Source organism: Bubalus bubalis, chromosome 8, assembly GCF_019923935.1.
Source record: "Bubalus bubalis isolate 160015118507 breed Murrah chromosome 8, NDDB_SH_1, whole genome shotgun sequence".
In the NCBI taxonomy this organism is placed as follows: domain Eukaryota; kingdom Metazoa; phylum Chordata; class Mammalia; order Artiodactyla; family Bovidae; genus Bubalus; species Bubalus bubalis.
In genome coordinates this window covers 76,160,800-76,181,295 of record NC_059164.1, presented here as the reverse complement: position 1 = coordinate 76,181,295, position 20,496 = coordinate 76,160,800, and the positions used below count along the sequence as shown (strand labels likewise).

General features: G+C 56.4%; 1 protein-coding gene and 1 non-coding gene across 2 annotated transcripts; one reads left to right on the top strand and one right to left on the bottom strand.

Moving 5' to 3' along the window:
* Window positions 1–364: 364 nt before the first annotated feature.
* TRNAC-GCA lies at window positions 365–436 on the top strand. Its single transcript has one exon. It is a non-coding gene; the product is annotated as a tRNA-Cys (tRNA).
* A 2,748-nt stretch (window positions 437–3,184) lies between these two features.
* On the bottom strand, window positions 3,185–19,229 carry MYO1G (myosin IG). The gene is made up of 22 exons (XM_006051290.4): window positions 18,990–19,229; window positions 17,299–17,507; window positions 17,035–17,128; window positions 16,061–16,226; window positions 15,733–15,786; window positions 14,925–15,020; window positions 14,552–14,671; window positions 13,198–13,419; window positions 12,957–13,102; window positions 12,143–12,257; window positions 11,796–11,966; window positions 11,517–11,587; window positions 10,065–10,139; window positions 9,746–9,878; window positions 8,798–8,964; window positions 8,180–8,387; window positions 6,426–6,649; window positions 5,704–5,848; window positions 4,897–5,001; window positions 4,579–4,692; window positions 3,497–3,651; window positions 3,185–3,415 (listed from the first exon to the last, which is right to left on the bottom strand). The coding sequence occupies exons 1-22, from the start codon at window positions 19,082–19,084 to the stop codon at window positions 3,259–3,261; spliced, it is 3,042 nt and encodes a 1,013-aa protein (XP_006051352.1). The 5' UTR covers window positions 19,085–19,229; the 3' UTR covers window positions 3,185–3,258.
* Window positions 19,230–20,496: the final 1,267 nt, after the last annotated feature.

Below are 20,496 nucleotides of genomic sequence, written 5' to 3'. Positions count from 1 at the left end.
GTGGTATATGCTAACAATAGAATATTATTTGTCTGTAAAAGAATAAAGTACTGGAACTTCACCAGTAGTCCAGTGGCTAAGACTTTGTGCTTCCAATGTAGGGGGACTGGGTTCAATTCCTGATCAGGGAAATAGATCCCACATGCAGCAACTAAGACCCCATGCAGCCAAATAAATAAATATTTTTAATTAAAAAAAAAAGAATGAAGTACTGACACATGATACAATGTTACAATATGGCTGAATTTTGAAGACATTATGCTCAGCGAAAGAAACCAGACAAATGAGATTAGATAGTGTATAATTCCATTTGTGTGAACTGTCTAGAATAAGCCAGATCTATAGACAAAAAAATGGCAGGGCTTCCCTGGTGGCTCAGACGGCAGAGCGTCTGCCTGCAATGCAGGAGACCCAGGTTCAATCCCTGGGTCGGGAAGATCCCCTGGAGAAGGAAATGGCAACCCACTCCAGTACTCTTGCCTGGAAAATCTCATGGACGGAAAAGCCTGGTGGGCTACAGTCCATGGGGTTGCAAAGAGTCGGACACGACTGAGCGACTTCACTTCACTTATAGACACAAAAAGTAGGTTAGTGGTTGCCAGAGGCTGGGGAGAAGGGAATGGGCGTGACTGCTAGTGGGTGGCAGCTTCTCTTTGGTGTGATGAGAAGTTCTAATATTAGATGATGGCGCTGGCTGGTTGCGGAACCTTGTGAATATACTAAAAACCACTGAATTGCCCAAATCAAAATGGTGAGTTTTGTGGTGTGTGAATTATACATCAATAAAAATAAGTGGCAGAAGTGTATGCAAGGTTAATTGAAAGAATTAAGTCTAAGCATTTTTTGAGGGGAGACCAATATAACTTCAAATTTTAAAAAAGAAAAATGGCTACCTTAATGGTTCTGTTTCCTCATCTGCCAAATGGAGATCACCTTTTCTGCTCCTGGGGTTGTGAAGGGACCATACACACTGAGGGAAGCCACCGACCGAGCCACGTACGAGATGTTCCTATCCCTGCATCTGGATAAGGCTCACCCCTGCGTGCTGGGCATCTTCCCCACAGCCTCATGTAGTCTTCCAAACAGCCTGAGAAGGAGGTTCCAGCAGACTCACTCTGCTGATAGGAAGACATGAGGGGGGTTTCCATGCCTGGGGCCCACAATTCTAACAGAAAGAGCCGAATTTGATGTTACTCTGTGGGACTTTGGGGTGGATGCTCCAGACCCTCACCTCAGCGTCATCTCAGGGAATGGACCTCAGGGCCAGTAGGTTTGTTTTGTGGGAACATGGCCCTTATGGGCATCAAAACTCTTTTTCGTGACCATGTCCCATCCTACGTGGGAAACCTCAGCAGGTCAAAGCACAAAACTGCGAGAGCAGCCCCTTCTGTGGAAGACAGCCCTCCTGAGAGAGGAGGGGCTCAGGGGCTCTTGGGACTGAGCCCCGTCTTGGCAAACCCTCTCCAGACCCAAGCTTAGGTTTGCTTTCATTTTTTCACTGATGGGGCTTTCCCTGTCAGGATGCCACTCAGCAAACACCTCCTATCCTTGGTCAGTGAGTGGTCCCTGCATGCCCCACCAGGGCCAGCCCCACACTGGAGCCACAGCTTCAGTGGTGAGCAGAGCAGTGTCCACCATAGAGCCACCATGACCAGCCCTGAGGACTGACTCGAGCAAGCAATAATAAAACCAATAAAATGTTTGCAGGTGACCGGGGTGCTGCATGAGAGATGTACTGTTGCATGATGGTTGTTTCATGACAAGGTGCTCCGCAGAAGGGGGCCAAGGGGGTGGGGCATGAGGGAAGAACACGTAGGAGAGGACCTGAGGAAGGAGGCTCAAGCAGGTGAAGAGAGGCAACGGGGACACTCTTCCCAGAGGTAGACGCATGTGCAAAGGTCCCAAGGAAGGAGGGGGCTGGGGTCCTGCTGCCTGAAAGAGCTCTGAGCTTGTGGTGGGGGTAATTCTGGAAGTTTTATCTGATTAGGATTTGCCCTCTTCCTAAGAGCAGTGGGGGGCGGTGGGGGGCTTCAAACTAGGCAGAGTTCTCCACAGACAGCTGGTAGCCACGGGGAATGAGACCGCAGCAGGTTAGAATTTGAGAGAAGGTGGAAGTCCAGGGTGATGGCTGATAAGTGTGCTGATCTCAATGTTACTTAAAGGTGGAGCCAGTTTGCCTTGATGGGAGCCACAAATAATGAATGGAGGTGAAGCTAGGCTGCAGGATTATGGTGTGAGCCTTGGGGCAGGCGCGTACCCTAAGACAAGAACACTGGAAGGAAGGAGCCAGCTTAGCCATCAGTGCTGGGGGGAGACTCTGGAGTATGCCATGTGGGGGCTTTGGGGGTGGGCCTCAGGTCTGGGTTCTGAATCAAGCTGCTCTTGCAGGTCAGGAGCCGACAGACACAGACCTGCATGGTGGGGAGGTTACCCCACCCACCTCCAGGAGAGGAGAGGTGTGACAAGGGGAAGCCTCAGTAAGTTCTGAGCCCTTCCATGACACAGCCAGAACCACAGCAAACAGGTCGACCTCTGTCCACGCCAGCGGGTCACAATTAAGCAAGGATGCCCCCAAAATCAGAGTGCCCCAGGAAGAGGAAGGGAGCAGCTGTCAGAGCAGAGAGGCCACCTATCAAGAGAGGAGAAGGTCTGAGACTGGTGAAGGGCTGGGAGGGGAGGGGCTGGAGAGCTGGTGTGAAGGGCTTGGGGGCAGGGGGGTGGGGAGGACCCAAGGGGCTGGGGAGGGGATCTGCTCATCAGAGCGGGTAGAGGTGTGTCCACTCTGGCCTTCCCTGGGTTGGCTTCCTGTAGAAGCCCAGGCACAGGGATGCCCTCCCAGACTCTGGAAGGTCCTGGCTCCCAGCATCCCAGAAGTAGGGTTCTCAGGGCCTGGGATGGCCACACTCAGCACCGACACAGACAGCAGCCGGGACAGTGTGTGCCCCAGTGTGTTCTCTGCCCAAGCCCTGCCCCAAGACAGCCCTGGGACCTCCAACTTCCCCAGTGGCCCAGTAGGAACAATGGGCCTACAGAAGTGGGGGAAAGAGAAAGAGACCAAGGCTGTGGGGACAGTCGGAAACCCAAGAGGGGCAGCCTCAGATGCAGGGATCAGCAGAGGACAGGGGTGACATTTGCCACGTTGGCGGTGGCTGGAGACTATACCCATAGACACAAGCCACGCCCATCACAGACTCAGCATCCTTTATTGCACAGCGAGACTGCAATCTGTCACTGGTGTGGGCGCAGGTGGAGAACCTCTCAGCAGCTCGGCCACAGGAGGGTGAAGGCGCCACGGCTGCAGCGGAAATCCGGCTCTGGCTGCTCCGATCTGGGCTCCACGGATACCAGGCGCCGGGCCCCGCGCTGGGTCAGGGGGATGCAATCGGACACGCGGACCTCCAGGGCCCGTCCCTCCCTGAAGGAAGGAGGTCAGGGTCAGGATGGGCCAGGCCCCTCAGATAGGCAGCCGCTGCCCTGCCCGTGCCCAGGGACTCACCCCTGACAGTGTGCAGCCAGCACCCCCACCAGCTCCCCGATGCGGTTGTCCAGTGGTGGCTGGGAGCGATGCAGACACACCACCAGGTCGTCATAGCCCCTAGCGTGCAGCACCACCAGCTGGTCCCGCCCGCTGGTCACGCTCAGCCCGGTCACCTGAGGGGGGCAGGGTCGCACGGTGAGGGGTGTGGCAGGCCCTCCACCCCGACCTTGCATTCTGGAGGGCCCCAGCATCCCAGGAACACATGTCCGCCCCTCTGTCTTCCCCTCCCAGCACTCTGCCCTCTCCGGAAAGCCTCTTCGAGCTCCAGTCCTCCATCCTCCCTGCAGGCTCTACAGTCCTGCTGTCCCCTCTAGGTCCCCTTCCTCCCTTTCTGGTCCTGCCCATTAAGGAGAGGGTTGGGCAAGGTGCACCGCACAAGAGGACTTTTGCCGTGATGGAATATTCTAGATCTGCGAAGTCTAACATGGCACCGTTGCTCACCTATAGCTTTCTAGCACCTGAATGTGCTGGTGCAACTAAGAAGCTGAACTTTCATTTTTCTTTCCTTGTCAATTGCATTTAAAATATCCACACTGGTAGTGGCCATGCAGATGGTCCCTCATCCTGAGAGTTATAGGGACCTCCAGCCTCAGTTTCTGCCCTGGGTTGTCCTTTGTCCTGAGGGAGTATGAGCTGTAACTCCAGGGGTAGTGGGCCATAGAGCTGGGCAGAGAAGTGAAGGGAAGGGACAGGGTCCCATGGGTGGCAGCCACACACTGCAGCCAGGACCATGTGGTCCAGGTAGGGAGGACCCCAGGCAGGCTCAGGTGCAGATGTGGGGAAGAAGGGCCATTTGGCTCTGCCCAAGAGTACAGCAGGAGGAGGGTGAGCAGGCTGAGCATGGAGTTTGGGGCCCTACACCCATGGGCAGGCTGTTCAGTGGGGGCTGAGGGGAAGCTGCCATCCTGAGCTGATGCTGAGTTCTAGATAGCTCTGGTCATCCCAGGGAGGCCTGAGGTCAGGGACCCAGCAGCAGTGCCCAGCAGGACACTGGGCCCGCTGGAGCCTGGCGAATGCCTCTGCCCTCTCACAGGACTCACCGCGTCCAGGGGCACGGCCCGCATCACCCGGTACTGCCGGCCTGGCTCCAGCTTGTAGAGGTGCCGATCTGTGAGCAACAGTGCCCGGTCCCGGCTTTTGTTGAAGCGATTCACCTGTAGGACGGGTGGTTTCAGGGTCACTGCCTGGCCCAGGGGACTCCCCAGGAGGTGTGGCTGGAGGCCTCCCCTCTGTGAAGCCATTCTCTCACTAACTGGGTTGGAGCTGAAGTTTTTGAAGTTCAAGAGTAGTTGTGAAACCTCTTAGCTGGGCCTGAACCAGGGCTGTCATCAGCCAGCAGCCCTGAACCCACTGCTCACCTTTCTGACGTGGCTGGAGAAGAGCACGGCTCCAAAGCCGTCTTTTTCCCGAAGCGTCTTCAGTCGCTGAGCAAACAGGCCTGAGGCTGTGGGGTTGTCTGTGGCCTGGGGACAGTTGGGGGTTGCTTAGGGTGAGGTCGTGGGACCATGCGTGATTGACCATGACTCTTAACGAATCCGCACAGCTATCCTTGACCTCAGAAAACCTCATCATGTCATGCACGGGCCTCCCAGTGGGCCCAGCCACCACGCTGGGTTCCCTGAAGCCCACCACACAGACCTCTGCAGCCCTAAGGTTCTAGGCACACATCTGAGCCCCCCACACACACCCACCCACCCACCCAGCTCCTCAGGCCAGGCCTGGATAGACACTGAAATGGAAGGGACCTGGTAAGACCTGGCTCCTCCATGCTAAGCCATTCATTTGGGCCAACCTCACACCCCTGAGGCTTTGGCCCCTGCAGAACTGGGCGAGGGGGCCACTCACAGAGCCCATGTGGGCCAACGGGAGCCACAGTGTTGGGTTCTGGTCAGGGGGCTGTGCCTAACAAGGGGGTCTGTGCCTGAGAATGGGGGGGTTGAGAACGGAGGAAAGGGAGTGGGAGTAGGGTAGAGGAGGCTCTCAGTAAAGCCTACGTCAGCTGGTTCTGAGTGAAAACCCTTAAACTGTGGAGGCAAGGGGCAAGGACACAGGGGGACAGCCCACAGGACAGCCAGGCCCAGAGACAGGACAGCTAAGGTGGCACAGGCAAGGTCTCAGCCTGGAGCCCCTCCCTGGCAGCCAGCCCCTGCAGCCCCGACACTTACGGAGGACAAGTAGTCCCGGGCCCAGGCCCGCCGGCAGCCCCAGTCCTGCCGTAGCTCCTGCAGGGCCACCATGGCAGCCACCTTGGCCTTGATCTGAGCCATGTCCGAAGGGGGGATGTTCTTCACCAGCTGCCGGGCCCGCCACCTGGAGAGGGCCAGGTAGTCAGATGGACCACTGTGAAGGCCTTGCCCCTCCCCACTCCTGGTTCTGCTCCCTTTCCTGAGAACACACGTTAATGACTTTTCACATCCTTTACCCCAATAGGAGAAGGCCAAGCCCCTCAGCCTGGCACTGGCCGCCTTCTGTGTCCCAGCCTCCCTGGCTCAATGGAAGGTGGCCTCTCCTGTTCTGAGCACACTGGTCGCCCTTCACACCTTGTCCTAAAGAATTCCTAACTCAGCCTTCAAAGCCTGGCTCAGTTACAGAGTTTCCCCCACTTCTAGCTTCAACCCACCACCCATTCTGCAGGGCCCTAGGAAGGAGATAAAGGCCTGCAAGCCCTCCAGATGTCCAGAATAGTGCTGGAGACATTAGGAATCTTCTAACGGTTGTGAGGTGTAGGCTGTCAATGGATGCGCACAGCCCTCTGTCTTCCTGTTTATCCAATGGGACTGTGTGTCTCCTAGCTGGCTCTGTGGGGTTCAGATGACCTGGTCCAGGTGTTCAATGGGCTCTAGCTGAGTGGAAAAGACCAAGGTGGGCGGGGGCGGAGAGCAAGTACCTGGAGAAGAGGGCCTGGCAGATGTCCTGGAAAGGCTGCAGCACGGTGGGCGGTGGGGGCCAGACGAGGTCACGGCCATAGTGCGGGGGCTGACGCGCAGCCTGGAATCGCTGCTGCAGCTCTGTCAGGTGAGCACGCACCTTGTGCCTCCGGAAGCAGCTCATGATGGTGTAGATGGCCCTCAGTCGCCGGCAGCGCCTCCTGGCCAGCGTGCCCCGCCATGCCTGGGGGGCCGGTAGGAGGTGGTGCTCCTTCAGGCTGTGCCAGGCCCCACCTCCTCACATGTGCTGCTGTGCTGTGCTTAGTCTCTCAGTCGTGCCCCATTCTTTGTGACCCTATGGACTGTAGCCCTCAAAGCTCCTCTGTCCATGGGGATTCTCCAGGCAAGAATACCAGAGTGGGTTGCCATGCCCTTCTCCAGGGGATCTTCCTAACCCAGGGATTAAACCCAGGTCTCCCACATTGCAGGTGGATTCTTTACCATCTGAGCCACCAGGGAAGCCTCTCCCTCATATGGGGAGATCCCAAATTGGAGGGGTACCCTGAGAATGTGACCATCAAACCCAGACTGGAGACCCTACAAGGTAAGCAGCCCAGTGAACTCACAGATTAAAACCTGACTTGAACAGACTGAGGATATGATTGGGGACATGTGATTACTGACTGGACGGGACACAGGAAGTCAGTAACAACTTTCTAAATCCTATTTCTGGGATGGTGTGGTGTTGTGTCATGTTCTTAAAAATAACCCTGTGTGTTAGAGGAGATATCAGAGGTAACAACAAAATGCAATGTGTCATCATTCATTGGATTCTGGGTTTTTAAAAGACATAACGGGTCATAGTGGGACCCATTCAAATTTCTTTCGGAAATTTGAATACGGCCTACATGTTAGATATTCAGCTATGTAGGTTATATTTTATCAGTGTTAGTTTTCTTGAATGGGCTAATGTTGGTGTGATTATAAAGGGGAATGTCCTTGTTCTCAGAATACACACCTGATGAAGGATTTAGAGGTCATTACTTTATGTGGCTAGGGAAAAAATACAAATATATGGGTATCTGTAGGTGGATATGGAGAGAGATAAAGACAGACAGAGATGGGGCAGTGGGTGAGAACACATAACTGTAGCTATCCAGGTGAATGGTACATTGTACGAATCTTTCCAGTTTCTATAGGTTTGAAATGTTTAAGTAAAATGTTATGAGAAGAGGTGGGAGAGTCCTTATCCTTTGGAAAGGCATACTGAAATGATTATAAACTAAATGACTTGATTCAAAATAACAGGAATGAAGGTGAGGTGTCTACACAAAACCACAGGGGTCATAAAGCAGGGCAGTCAGAGTGTGGGAATTTAGTACACCATTCTGCCCGATTTTCTCCAGGTTTGAAATATTTTAGGATAAGTAGAAGAAAGGAAGGGAAAAGAAGGAAGTAAAGGAGCCAGATTCCTGATTATCTTGTTTTGAGCACCTGAGCCTGAGGCTGGTGGCCACAGGACAGAGGTGACCTGAACAGAAATCCAAACTTTTTGCTTGTCAGTTTCAATCTCCGTTTGTCACCTGTGAGCAGGGGACTTCTCTAGTACTTGGAACAGTGTCTGTGGTCCCCTCAGTGCACGCACAGCAACCCCCCCCCCCCCCCCCCCCGCTCCGGTGGTGCACACCCATCTCTCCCCTATCCCCAAGTAATGCTCAGAGCGCTCTCCGGCCCCCCTCTACACTGGCCCTGGCGGGCGTCCAGCCGGCCGCACCTTCTGCAGTAGCAGCACGATGATGGGGATGAGACAGGCGCGGCTCTGCTCCAGCGTGACCAGCGTCCGGGGCGAACGGATGAAGAGCTTGCTGTGGCCAAAGGCCACGTCCCCCTGCAGCCCATGCTGCTCCAGGAGAGCGCCCACGGCCGCCTTATCTGAGCCCAGCAGATGATTCGGCCACGTGTACTCACAGGTCATCTTGTACCTGTCACGGCAGGACCGGGCTGTGGGCGCTGGGCCCTGGGGAGGGGTGTGGACCTAAACCCCCATCCTCTTCCCCTCTCCTCCCCCGACCCTCTCCCTCCTCCTCTCCTCCCCCTCCTCCCTCCGACCCTTTCCCCCAAGCCACTCCCACTCCAACGCCAGCTCCCTGCCACGCCCACACCCCGTGCCACGCCCACACCCCTCCTTGCCACGCCCACTTCAGTCCACCCTGCCTAGTCCCACCCCTTGTGTCACTCGAGGGGCCTCCAAGACTGGCAGTGTCCCCGGGTCAGCAGCATCCTGCAGGCTTCCGCACTGACGTCTGAAAAGTGCTCGTTGCTTTGGGCACCCCCTGCCGGCTGATGGAACTTCTCAAGGACCAGTCCCCCGCCACGGGAGAAGGGGCCTTACCTGAGCAGGAATCGAGGATAGGGCTGGCGGGAAGCGAAGCCTGCCCTGCGGACCCTCACGTTCTCCAGCAGCCCCAGGTATGCGACCTGGTGGCGACAGTGGCCCTCGTCCAGCTTCCCGGCCACCTTGTCCTCGTTGGGCTTGATACAGCGGACGTAGAAGGGCTCCTGTGAGGACAAAGGACACTCGGAGAGGCCAGTGTCACAGCCCTACAGTTACTCAGTTACTGGACAGGGGCAGCGAGGAGCTCAGGCCTGTCTCTAACCCTCCATGCTGCCATCCATAGGGTAGAGGATCTCTCAGGGGGACAGGGAGGCCCAGGGGCCAAGGGCAGGCAGAAGGGCAAGGCCAGCCAGGAGGAGAGTGGGTGTGAGGGCATGGTGGGCAGAATGGGACCTGGGAGCTCCAGTGCTGGGTGTGGGCAGGGTGCTGGCCCACATTCAGGTCCTGACAGTGCAGCAGAGCCCCTCAGCCCTTCCTCTTGCCTTCCCAGAGGCCCTGCAGAGTCTCTGGACATTCTACTATTAAGCTGGCCCTGGCATCCTCCCGCTGCCCTCTCTGACTTTGGGCCCCAATTTCTGCAAGATGGGAGTGCCACTTTCTTGTCCTGGTGCCTCCAGCTTCCAGAAAACTAATCCTGGCTCCAGGCAGGACCAGGGCTGGGCCAACTCAAGTTCTGGGTGAGGTCTCCCCTAGCCCATCTCTGAGAAGCAATGGGGCCAGGGGAAGGCTACAAGGATCTTGTGTTTACTCAAGCCTTGGCCCAGCTCAGGGCATCATAACCTGAGCAGTGGCAGGTCCCTTTCTGCTGGAGGAGGTATGGCTCACAGCAGACAGGAAAGGAACACCCTCTTATGATGCACAGAGGCAATGGAGGACCCAACCTGACATCCAGGCACAGACAGAAGAATCTGGAAGGATCCAGATTCAAGGTGGGGGGGGCCGTACCTTGGAGGCCAGGTTTTCCACCAGGGCCACCATGGAGTTCTTGAAGAGTGTGCCGGCCGTCAGGGGGCGCTTGGTCACCTCTGTGATGTCCTGCTGCCCATCTGGCCACATGGCCCGCAGGGTGGGATCCTTGCTGTGGATACAGGCCGCATGCCCAGATGCCCTCCAGGAGGACAGCCCCCACCCCAGCTCGGCCATGTGTAAACTTCAAGACCTTGGGCTGTGAGGATCAGACAGAGTGTCTGAAGGCCCTTCCAGCCAGAGTGCCTGGGCCTTCACTGTCTGGCACCCACACACATGCCCAGAGAGCCCCCCTCACCTGTTGTACAGCAGACGCTTGAAGTCCTGGAAGAGGAAGTCTCTGTTCTTATCAATGAAGCCCTCCACAGAGTACCTGGGGGAGGGCCAGGGGAGGGCCAGTGAGGAGGTAAGGGGCTTCTGACCCCCTAGCGTGCCCCTCCCCCTCCTCCCACCTGGTCAGCCTCCCTTTCTTTCTCCTCACGTGCTCTTCTTCCTTCCCCTCTCCTGTCTGCTTTCCCTCTCATCATATAAGACCTCTTCCCTCAGAAGTTTCTCTCCTGAAAGATGAGTCAAGGGGTTATGCCCACGGAGCCGAATGTTGCATCACTGAATCCTGGCTTTAGCACATACATGTGACATTGGACAAGTGACTTAAATTCTCTGTGCCTCAGTAGACATCACACCCTCAGAACAGTGCCTACTGAGTTTCCATAAATAAATGTCAGCGATTGCAGTTACAACCAGGAACTCCTGAGTCATTGGTCTCTTTGGCTTCTTGGCCTGGAGAACCTCAGATTCATCATTCTAGCCTTTGCTAGAAAGCTCAGTGCCAAAATCTTGGCTTCACTTGCAGTTCCTAGAAAGTCTCAGGGCCATGGGATCTGACTTCTGGCAGCTTCGTCTTTTTGATTCTATTTCTTCTCCTCATGAAGGACATGTGGGAGACTTGTGTCTCTCTCTGTGAGTCACCTCAGATCCAATTCCGGGTGAGATGTGTGACAGGGGAATTAATAATAATCATGGCCACTTCTGGAAGACACTAGGGACTTTGGTGCTCAGTGTGTGGCCTGAGGACTGGCCATGTCCACCTGGCCTGGGAGCTCATTAGAAACACATCATCTGGCCTCTCTGCTCCTCCTCGCTGACAAAAGGTGACAAGAACTGGCCCCAGGGCTTCCCTGATGCTTAGTGCTAAAGAATCTGCCTGCCAATGCAGGGGACGCGGGTTTAGTCCCTGGTCTGGGAAGATCCCACGTGCCACAGAGCAGCTAAACCCATGCTCCACAACTGTTGAGCCTGGGAGCCGCAACCACTGAAGGCTGTGAACCCTAGAGCCTGTGCTCTGCAACAAGAGAAGCCACCACAGTGGGAAGCCCGTGCACCGAAACTAGAGAGTATCCCCTGCTCTCTGCAACTAGAGAAACGTCCACACAGCAACAAAAATCCAGCACAGCCAATAAAGAAAGAAAGAAAGAATTTTTAAAAAATAAAAGTACTGGCCCTGGGTTCAGAACAGAGGTCCCACCCTAGCTGCACCTCTGAATCTCCAGCCACTCTACCAGAAATTGGCTTTTTCTTTTTTAAAGCTGCCCAGAAGATTCTAGGATGCAGCCAGGGCTAAGAATCACTATCTTAAAAGCCCTAATTGATACTTCTCATTTGTGAATCTGGTGAAGAGCATATTTCCAGTGTCTTAAAAAGGGGAGGGGGCGGTGGGGGGGAAACCAGACGCCCAGTGGGGGGCCCTTACGTGACATCCCCTGCATAGTGCTTGATCCGGAAGTCTCGGCCAAACTCCATGGTCTTGTCTGTGGGGCAGAGCTATGGATGGGGACAGCACAGGTCAAGACCTAGAAGGTGTGGGGGGATCTAGGGGAGAAAGGGGAGACAGCCCTGCAGAGGAGGCTGAGCCACCACCAAGACCCCCTACCCGCCCCAAGACAGGCAGTGTGGCACCGTGGGGTGCCCGCCAGTGCCGGGACCAGCTGGACGGGCACAGGGTGGGGAGACCACAGGGGCAGAGGGGCACCTGGCGGCTGGTATAGTGTGGGTGGTGGCGGTGGTGTGTGTCCAGGGTCTGCAGGAAGATCCGGTCAGTGATGGGGCCCGCAGTGCTGCAGGCCTCATCCAGCACAGCGAGGATGCCCCGGTGGGGCCGCTCCACCAGGTCCACGATGGTGGCGTTGTTGAAGTATTCCACCTGCGGCAGGCAAGCAGGGCAGCTCCCGAGCCCTGTCCGCCGGCCTCCTGCCTGTGTTCCTGCCCAGTGTCCACATCTTACAGCCCTCCTCTGCACACCCGCCGACCCAGCACCGTCCCTCCCCCCATCTCCCTCCCACCCGGGACCCGCGGGTGCAGGGAGGGCCGGGCACCCACGGTCTGCCAGGCGATGCCTTCCCGCTCGTATTCCTCCTGCTCCTGCTTCAGGATGAGCTGGATGAAGAGCTGCTGCAGCTTCTCATTACAGTAATTGATGCAGAACTGCTCGAAGCTGGAGGAGGGGTGGGCGGAAGGACCGTTCAGAGTCATGCCTCGACCACCCACACTAAGGCTTTGGCTCTGTGGAGAGTGAGTGCAACCAATAGCAGCTGTGCTATGCTGTGCTTAGTCGCTCAGTTGTGTCCAACTCTTTGTGACCCCATGGACTGTAGCCTGCCAGGCTCCTCTGTCCATGGAAGTCTCCAGGCAAGAATATTGGAGTGGGTTGTTATGCTCTCCTCCAGGGTATCTTCCCAACCCAGGGATCAAACCCAGGTCTTCCACATTGCAGGAGGATTCTTTATCATCTGGGCCACCAGGGAAGCCCAATGAATAGCAGGGATCCCCCCAAATAGATGCCCTGAAGATCGCCTGAGGGGTCTGGAGCCAGGCACCCCAGTGGCCTCCCAGTAGGGGTGCATCTCTTACTCTGGGCTGCTCTTTTACCTGGTCCCTACTCCCTAGCCCACCCAGCACATGTGCCCTGAAGTGGATTGGGGAGTCCCTGTGAGGGGAAGTAAGCCAAGGTCTTGCCATCCCAGGCACCAGTGGGCGGTGGCACAGCTGAAGCAGGCTTGAAGACATGAGCCTAGGGGCCAAGGACCAACCGCGATGGACACTAGGCATCCTGTTCCTCTGCCCAGCCAAGCTCCCCAGGACTAAGAGTTGGGGTGGGGGTCAGAGTGTGGGATGTGGTGGCGGAACTACCCACCTATTGACGGGGAACACTTCAAAGCCATAGATGTCCAGCACACCAATGACTGTGTCCTTGCCGTCACGCCGGGGGTCCCGGTCCCGGGGTTCCATGACATGATTAATCCGGTCCACCACCCACTCAAATAGTCGCTGGTACACTGCCTGGGGAGAGGCAAAGAGCCAGCTGCTTCTGACTGCCTCTGGCCTTGTCTCCTCTGGGAAGGCCTCCGGGGTTCCCCACCCACCCCCTAGAATACCTTGGCACAGGCATCCCGGGCATAGCTGGCCTCGGCCGCAGTGTGGCCCTTCTCAATGACCTCCCTGCCTCCAGAGGCCACAGTGCGAGCTAGTAGGCAGCGCAGCACTAGCTCCCGGGGTGTGGCCGTCAGCTCAGCCACGTGGTCCACCAACACTTCCTCGGTCACCGCCAGGCGCCCCTGCTCCAGGTTGTTCTCCAGCTCCACGAACTCAATGTTTCCCTGGTGATGGTAAATCGTCAAGAGTCAGGCTCTGTGTCTCAGAGGAGCCTGTACACTTATGCCCAGGGAAGGGAGGGCAGGGGCATGGGGAGCTGCTCCTGGAGCACACCAAAGCCTTCCCCAAGGCCTCCCACCGGGAATGTCATGTGAGCGGGCCCACCGTGTCCTCCTGTAACTGGTTATGTGCTGCCCACACCTCATGTTTCCTGAGAGAGAGCAGAGGCTCAGAGTCACTGAGTAACCTGCCCAAAGTCACTCAACTCTTAGGTGACAGAAGCAAGAGCCAGGTCTGCGTGTTTGTTGTCAGTTGCTAAGTTGTGTCTGACTCTTTGCAACCCCAAGGACTACAGCATGCCAGGCTTCCCTGTCCTTCTCCATCTCCCGGAGTTTGCTCGAACTCATGTCCATTGAGTGAGTGATGCCATCCAACCATCTCATCCTCTGTTGCCCCTTCTCCTCCTGCCCTCAGTCTTTCCCAGCATTAGGATCTTTTCCAATGAGTTGGCTCTTTGCATCAAGTGGCCAAAGTATTGGAGCTTCAGCTTCAACATCAGTGGTTCCAATGAAAATTTAGAGTTGATTTCCTTTAGTTGATTTCCTTTGATTGGTTTGATCTCCTTGCAGTCCAAGGGACTCTCAAGACCAGCAGTTCAGTTTGAAAGCATCAGTTCTTTGGTGCTTAGCCTTTATGGTTCAACTCTCACATCTGTACATGACTACTGGAAAAACCATAGCTTTGACTAGATAGATCTTTGTCGGCAAAGTGATGTCTCTGCTTTTTAATATGCTGTCTAGGTTTGTCATAGCTTTTCTTTCAAGGAGCAAGCATCTTTTAATTTCATGGCTGTAGTCACCGTCTGCAGTAATTTGGGAGCTCAAGAAGATAAAATCTGCCACTGTTTCCATTTTACTGAGCCCAAACTGTCCTTACCTGCTAAGTACAGGCTAAACTACCAAACGTGGACCAGGCACATTATGGGAACCCATAATCAAAACAACTTGGGTTTCAGCAGAGGCAGGAGAGGGCCAGTTACACTGCTGGGTTGTTAGAGGCCAGTCTTCTCCTTCAGGGGAGGTGCCCAGCCAGGGCACCACATGGGGAAGTGGCTGCAGTGCCCACAGGCAGGCTCACCAGGTGCAGTATAGCGGCCAGGATCCGGTGCACAGAGGCCACCTCCTCAGGACTGAAGCCGATCACCCGCATGGCCTCCGTCACTGCCTGGTGGTGGCTCTTCTCATCGATGTCCAGGACCTGGGGGGAAAAGGGCTCAGCACACCACTGCCACACTGAACCTCAATTCCTCTGCCTCAGTGCACTTGCTTGCCATTGCACCCCTTCCCCACTCTGAGCCCTGATTCCTCCAACTGAAAGCCTACAGAATCAGGCACCACCAGTCCTGCTGAGCCATTCATACCACCCCGGGCCCAGCTGAAGCCACTGGTCACCAGCCCCAGGGTTCTGGGACTAGGAGTGACTAGAGCCTGGGCTCCCTGCCCCCACTCACATTGAGCCCCGCCCCCTGGCGGGTGAAATTATACACTGCAGGGTTTCTCTGAAGGTGCAGTTCTTGCAGCTCCTCATCCTCACAGCCCCGCAGCACCTGGAGGACCCAGACATCCCTCTGTTAGGCCCCTGAGCTCCAAGATACGCCCCCTCCCACCGTACACCCTACCCACAAACAGATGGCATCCTTCAACCACTGCTGACCCAACGAATGCATGGTATGAGTCAGCACGGTGATGGTGTGGACAGTGCCTGAGCCCAGGGAGGACCGACTTCTAGGTTAGACATGGTGTAGATTCTGAACAAGTCTGATGAGAACCCACTCGATGTGGTGTAGACACCACTAGAATCCAGGGAGATCCCATTTTGGTGTCAGACACTGTGTAGAAACTGCCTGTGTCCTGGGAGGACCTACTTCAGTGATCAGACATATGTAAATATGGCCAGTGTCCAGGCACCCACTTCAGTGAGTCAGAAAGGATGTAGATACCATCTCCAAGTCCAAAGAGATCCCACTTCAGTAGGTCAGACATGGTGTAGACACCACCTGAGGTCTCAGTGGGTCTTACCCAGTGTAGACACTATCAGTGCCCAGAAACCACCTCAGTGTCAGACACAGTGTAGACACTTCCCTGCCCAGGTCCAGGGAGACCCCACGTCAGGGCCAGATGAGGTACACACACTGCCATGTCCAGGGAATTCCCAGCCCAACGGGGGCGCGGGAAGACAGGTGGAGGGGAGGGGAATGGACTGTGGGTGGGGCCAACAGGACCCCCCTTGCAGGTCCCCACCTGCCGGCTTTGGCTCACCTGATAGAAGGCGTGGAAGTTCCTTTCGCCTACGTGCTGCTTAAGGACCCGCGACTGTGGAGAAAGGGACAGCTGGACTCATGCCTGGGACTGGCCCCATCCCAGGGACCTGTCCCAGAGCCCCCAGGACAGGGCAGGTAGGGGGTGGCGGTGGACCTGGCTATGGAGGGAGCCCCGCCCTGTGAACCTGAGACATCAGAGAAGGTCTGTTCCTGCCTGCACGGCACCAGGGCCAGGAGAGTCAGCATAGTGGGACGGCTCTGCCTGGTCCCCCTGAGAGAGGCCTGTGTGCAGCCCACCTGCCCAGGGTCTTGGTAGCAGGGCCCACCTTCTCCAGCAGGTAGCTGTGGATGTGTCCCCCCACGGGGTCTCCTTTGAAGTCAAAGTTGATGTCCATGTACTTGCCAAAGCGGCTAGAGTTGTGGTTGCGGTTGGTGCGAGCATTGCCGAAGGCCTCCAGCACGCATGTGGACTTGAGCAGCACGTCCTTGACCCTGCGTGGAGTGGGGAGGTAGAGGGGCCAGGACTATAACACGAAGACCTTGCACTCGGGACTGTGTCCCCATGCAGGATCGCTGCCTGAGGCTTCCCAATCACAGGAGGAGAGGGAATCTGAGGGCCCGGCCTCACCCTGCGCTGCCCCTTGCAGGCGCTTGACTCTGAGATGCTGGGAAATGCACCTGCCAGGCACTCATGCCGGTGACCTGTGAAGCCTTGAGCCTTGAAAGGCTCTGGCCCTCCTTCTCAGACCAAAGTTGTAGCCCAATGAGGAGCTGGATCTGGACACTTGGCACTGCCAGGCATGTGTGCTTGGGAATTTCCATCGCTGCTGCCACCCCAATCTTACCCCAACCCCCACCTTACTCCACCTTACCCCACCTTAACAGGAAGAGGCAGGGCTCTCACACAGGAAGCTGCTCCCACAGATCCCTGTTGGTGAGCTGCTGGCAGGTAGATAGGTCCTGGTTTCCAGGTTTCTGGCCCAGCCCTGACACTGGCCTGGCATCCAGGGCTTTTCTTACAGGCAGCCAACCTCTCTGCTCCCATTGGGTCCCCGTGAGGGCCCAGCACCTATCTGTTGGCCCTCTCCACCTCCTCCCTTTCCCATCCCTAGAGGAAGGGCACCCCTATGCTGGGCCTCGCCTCTACTTGGGTAGAGAGGTCCTAGCTGTGGGTCACTTAGAGTCTTACTGACAGCCACTGAACTTGGCCTGAGCTGGGCTCCATTGTGTTTCTTGCCCTTCATCAGGCACGAGACACAGGCCAGCCCTTCCCTACCATCCCCACCCCCACTGGCCTCACCTCTCTACCTCGGCCCGCTGGCTTGGGTTGGTAACGGCTGCGATGTATTGCATGATGTGCTTGCTGGCTTCTGTCTTCCCTGCCCCACTCTCGCCTGCCAACAGATGGACAGTCAGAGTTTTTGGCTGCTCCCCCTTAACCAGCTCCCTGTGCCCACCCGTACTCCCAGGCACTCCAACCACCACACCATCATTGACAAATGAAAACACTGGGACCCAGGGAGGTTGTGAGCCGGCACCTGGGCCCTGGATGCTAGGCAGGTACCTGAAATAACAATGCAGGTGTCCCTGGACCGGCGCTTCATTGCTCTGTAGGCGGCGTTGGCCACAGCATACAGGTGGGGTGGCCTCTCATAGAGCTCGCGGCCCTGGTACCTGGCAATGGCTTCTGGCCCGTACAGGGGCAGCTCCTGGTAGGGGTTTATGGACACCAGCACCTCACCGATGTATGTGTAGATGCGGCCCTTCTCGAACCTGGCACAGGCAGGGCAGGTCCTCAGTGTTCAGGGCCAAGGGGACACACACATAGATTCTGGGGCATTGGGCCCAGGTGGGAAGTCTTGGGGCCCTGGCCCACCCCCAGGGCTGAGGGCAGAGAAGTGCGTGGAGGGGAAGTGGTGGGGTTGACTTGAGTCTTCTGTTGCCATCTTGCTGGGAGCCTCACCCACACACAAGGTAGTGTTGGGGTCCAAGCTGCTCTCCATGGGGTGGAGTCACAGGAATCCTGACTCTCTGTTTTATCAAGGGACTGACTTGCCCAAGGCCACACTGGGCCAGGCAGAACTGGCAGCTTAGGTGATGGAGTTGAGCTCAGGGAGGAGATAGGGGTGAGAGGTGGAGGGAGGGACCTCCAGTTGTTTCCGTCTCAAGACCTGGGCGGGGACCCAGAAGCAGAAGCAGGACCCGCTGAGCCCCACCCAGACAGCAGACTGGGAGGCACTGGGAGGGTGCCTGGTGCAGCAGTGCCGCCAGCCCCACCCTGCACTTCCTCAGATCTCTCGACCCTCAGCGTGAACCTAGTCACCCACGAGGGTGCCTGTGTCCCTTGTCTCCTGACCCTTGTGCTCTGGGAGGAGCCCCAGCCCCCATGCTCCCCGCGGTGTCTGGGACCCGCCCTGTCCCTGACTGCCGGTCCCAGGTTCCCCTTCCTCCACTGCTTCAGACACAGGAGTTCTCTGGTTTGGCTCCCTGCACACCCAGGACCTGCTGGAGACAGACTCTCCACCTGCAAGCCATGTGGCCCCGGGGTCAGGGTCCCGGTGTTAATATGGTGATGGTAGTACCTATCTCAGAAGCTAGTTTGTAATCTGCTTAGTTCTGTGCCTCATACAACAGAGAAGCTCATTTCCGGTCTGACTCTCCATCCCACAACCCTGGCCTTGACTCAGGGCCTGTGGTGTCTGACTTCAACAATCTGGGCTCAGGAGGACCTGTCCCTAGGCTCTGCACAGTGGGTTACCATCTGCTCCTCATGGCTGTTCAGGGATGAAGCCAGCTCCTGCTGCCACCCCTCATCACCACCAGCAGCTCCTCCCTGCCCTCTGCTCTCCGGCAAATAGGGCCCCGTGTCACTTCTACCAGCCACACCCTGAAGCACCCCACATGTCTCTTTGAGAGTGTCATCTCAGTTTATCCATCTGCACCCCAGGGAGGAAACTGACCACTTCCCTTTGAGCCCCTAGGGCTCAGCACAGCCTCACTAGGAAGATGGAGCGGCCACTCGGTCCAGATGCCTGGCACCTGCCTGCCCCTGCCAAGAGGAAGGCTCAGGAGACACCTGGGCTGTGTGGGAGGCACAGGCCTGGGGAGCCTGCTCTAGCACTGGCTGACTGTCCTGGCCCTGAGGGGACAGTCCTTCCAGCCCCGACATCTCCCTGAGGTCACCCAGATGGTGGGCTGATGGAGACCAGTTGGGGATGGGGACAGGGAGAAGGGGAGCCCACGCCCTGGGTCTACCTGAGTTTCAGATTCTCCATGAAGTCTTCCATGGTCACTTGGTCCAAAAGCACAAAGTCGGGCTTGCCACACTCAGGGCCTTCATCGTCCTCCATCCTGCCGGCGGGGAAGCACCCAGGCCAGGTTGCCCCAACCTTCCTGTGCAGAGCGGCTAAGGGGAGGGGTGCTCTCGCACAGGCCCAGCCCTCCCTGCCCGCAGCCTCCCCGCCTGCCGCCCCAGCAGTGTGGTGAAGTAGGAAGTGGGTTCTTCTGGCTCCGGGAAGGGGTTGCCCTCCCCACTTGCTGTCCCCTCCCAAGGGGCTCTGACCCCTGCTTCCTGGTTCCCTCCCCTCCGGGCGTGCCTAACGGTTGAGGTTGAGGCGGTCAAGGAAACTCTGACCCTCTGTGATCTCACCCTCACCCCAAGCAGAGGAGCCTCTGCAGTCCCCGGCCCTGCTGGTCACTTGTGGGACCCTGAGAAGAGATTTCTTGCTGTGGTCCTGGCTACAAAACTCTGTGTGTCTGTCAACTCTCAGACCTCAACATCAACACTAGGTGGATTTTTAGGCTGGGCACATTGTACCTTGAGAAAAAGTCAAAGAATGCTGGTACCCAGGCCTTTGGGGCAGAAACCCAGGCAGTAATTCTTCAAAGTGTGCGAGACCACACCGGGATAAATGACAAATGACAAAGCCAGCTTCACGGCATACCCCGCCATGACCAGGGGCCTGATGTTTTGGGTTCATCATGCTGACATTCAGTCTTCCAGGCTTCTGGATGCTTCCTGGGAAGAGTGCTGTGCCCTTGAGGCCCACCTGCCTGTCCCTCTAGTAGTAAGGACAGGAACTGCTTCAGGAGCCCCCCGTCCCACCTCGGTCCTCACCACACAGAGGTGTGGCCTGACTTTGCTCTATAGACCACGCAGCACCTTTAGAAGTGGCCAGACTGGCCAGCTAAGATTTTGACCACATGGGGTCCAGGATTGGGGTTGAGGAGGGGACAGTTCTCTCTTATCCCTCCCCTCACACAGGGAAGACAATGTTTCCCAAATTTCAGTCATCTCTGTACTACCTTTGGGATTCTGTACTCAAAGAGCTAGTTTATTTTGAAATATTGTTTGATATGCAAGGGTTTTTTTCGCTTCAAATACCTTAAAATGACTCAATAGACATAAGTTTGAGCAGACTCCAGGAGACAGTCAAGGAATGGGAAGCCTGGTGTACTGCAGTCCATGGGTCATACAGTCAGATATGACTTAGTGACTGAATTAACAACAGCAAAATTGTAAAGTGCTAATTTTCAAATGCCTGAAAAAACCAAGCCTCGCATTATTACACACCACTGTTCTGAGGGGACCCTTCTGTTAGGATCAAGCTTTGGTTCCACCCTGTGCCAGGCCTGGAGCTTCTTTTGAGCAAACCCTGGTCAGGTTTTATCCTCCCAGTCTCTTAAAGTCACCCCCTTCATCCCCTGCCTCTTGGGCTGGTGCTTTTGAAGGGTTTTCCAGACCAAAGTTCAGGAGTATCTG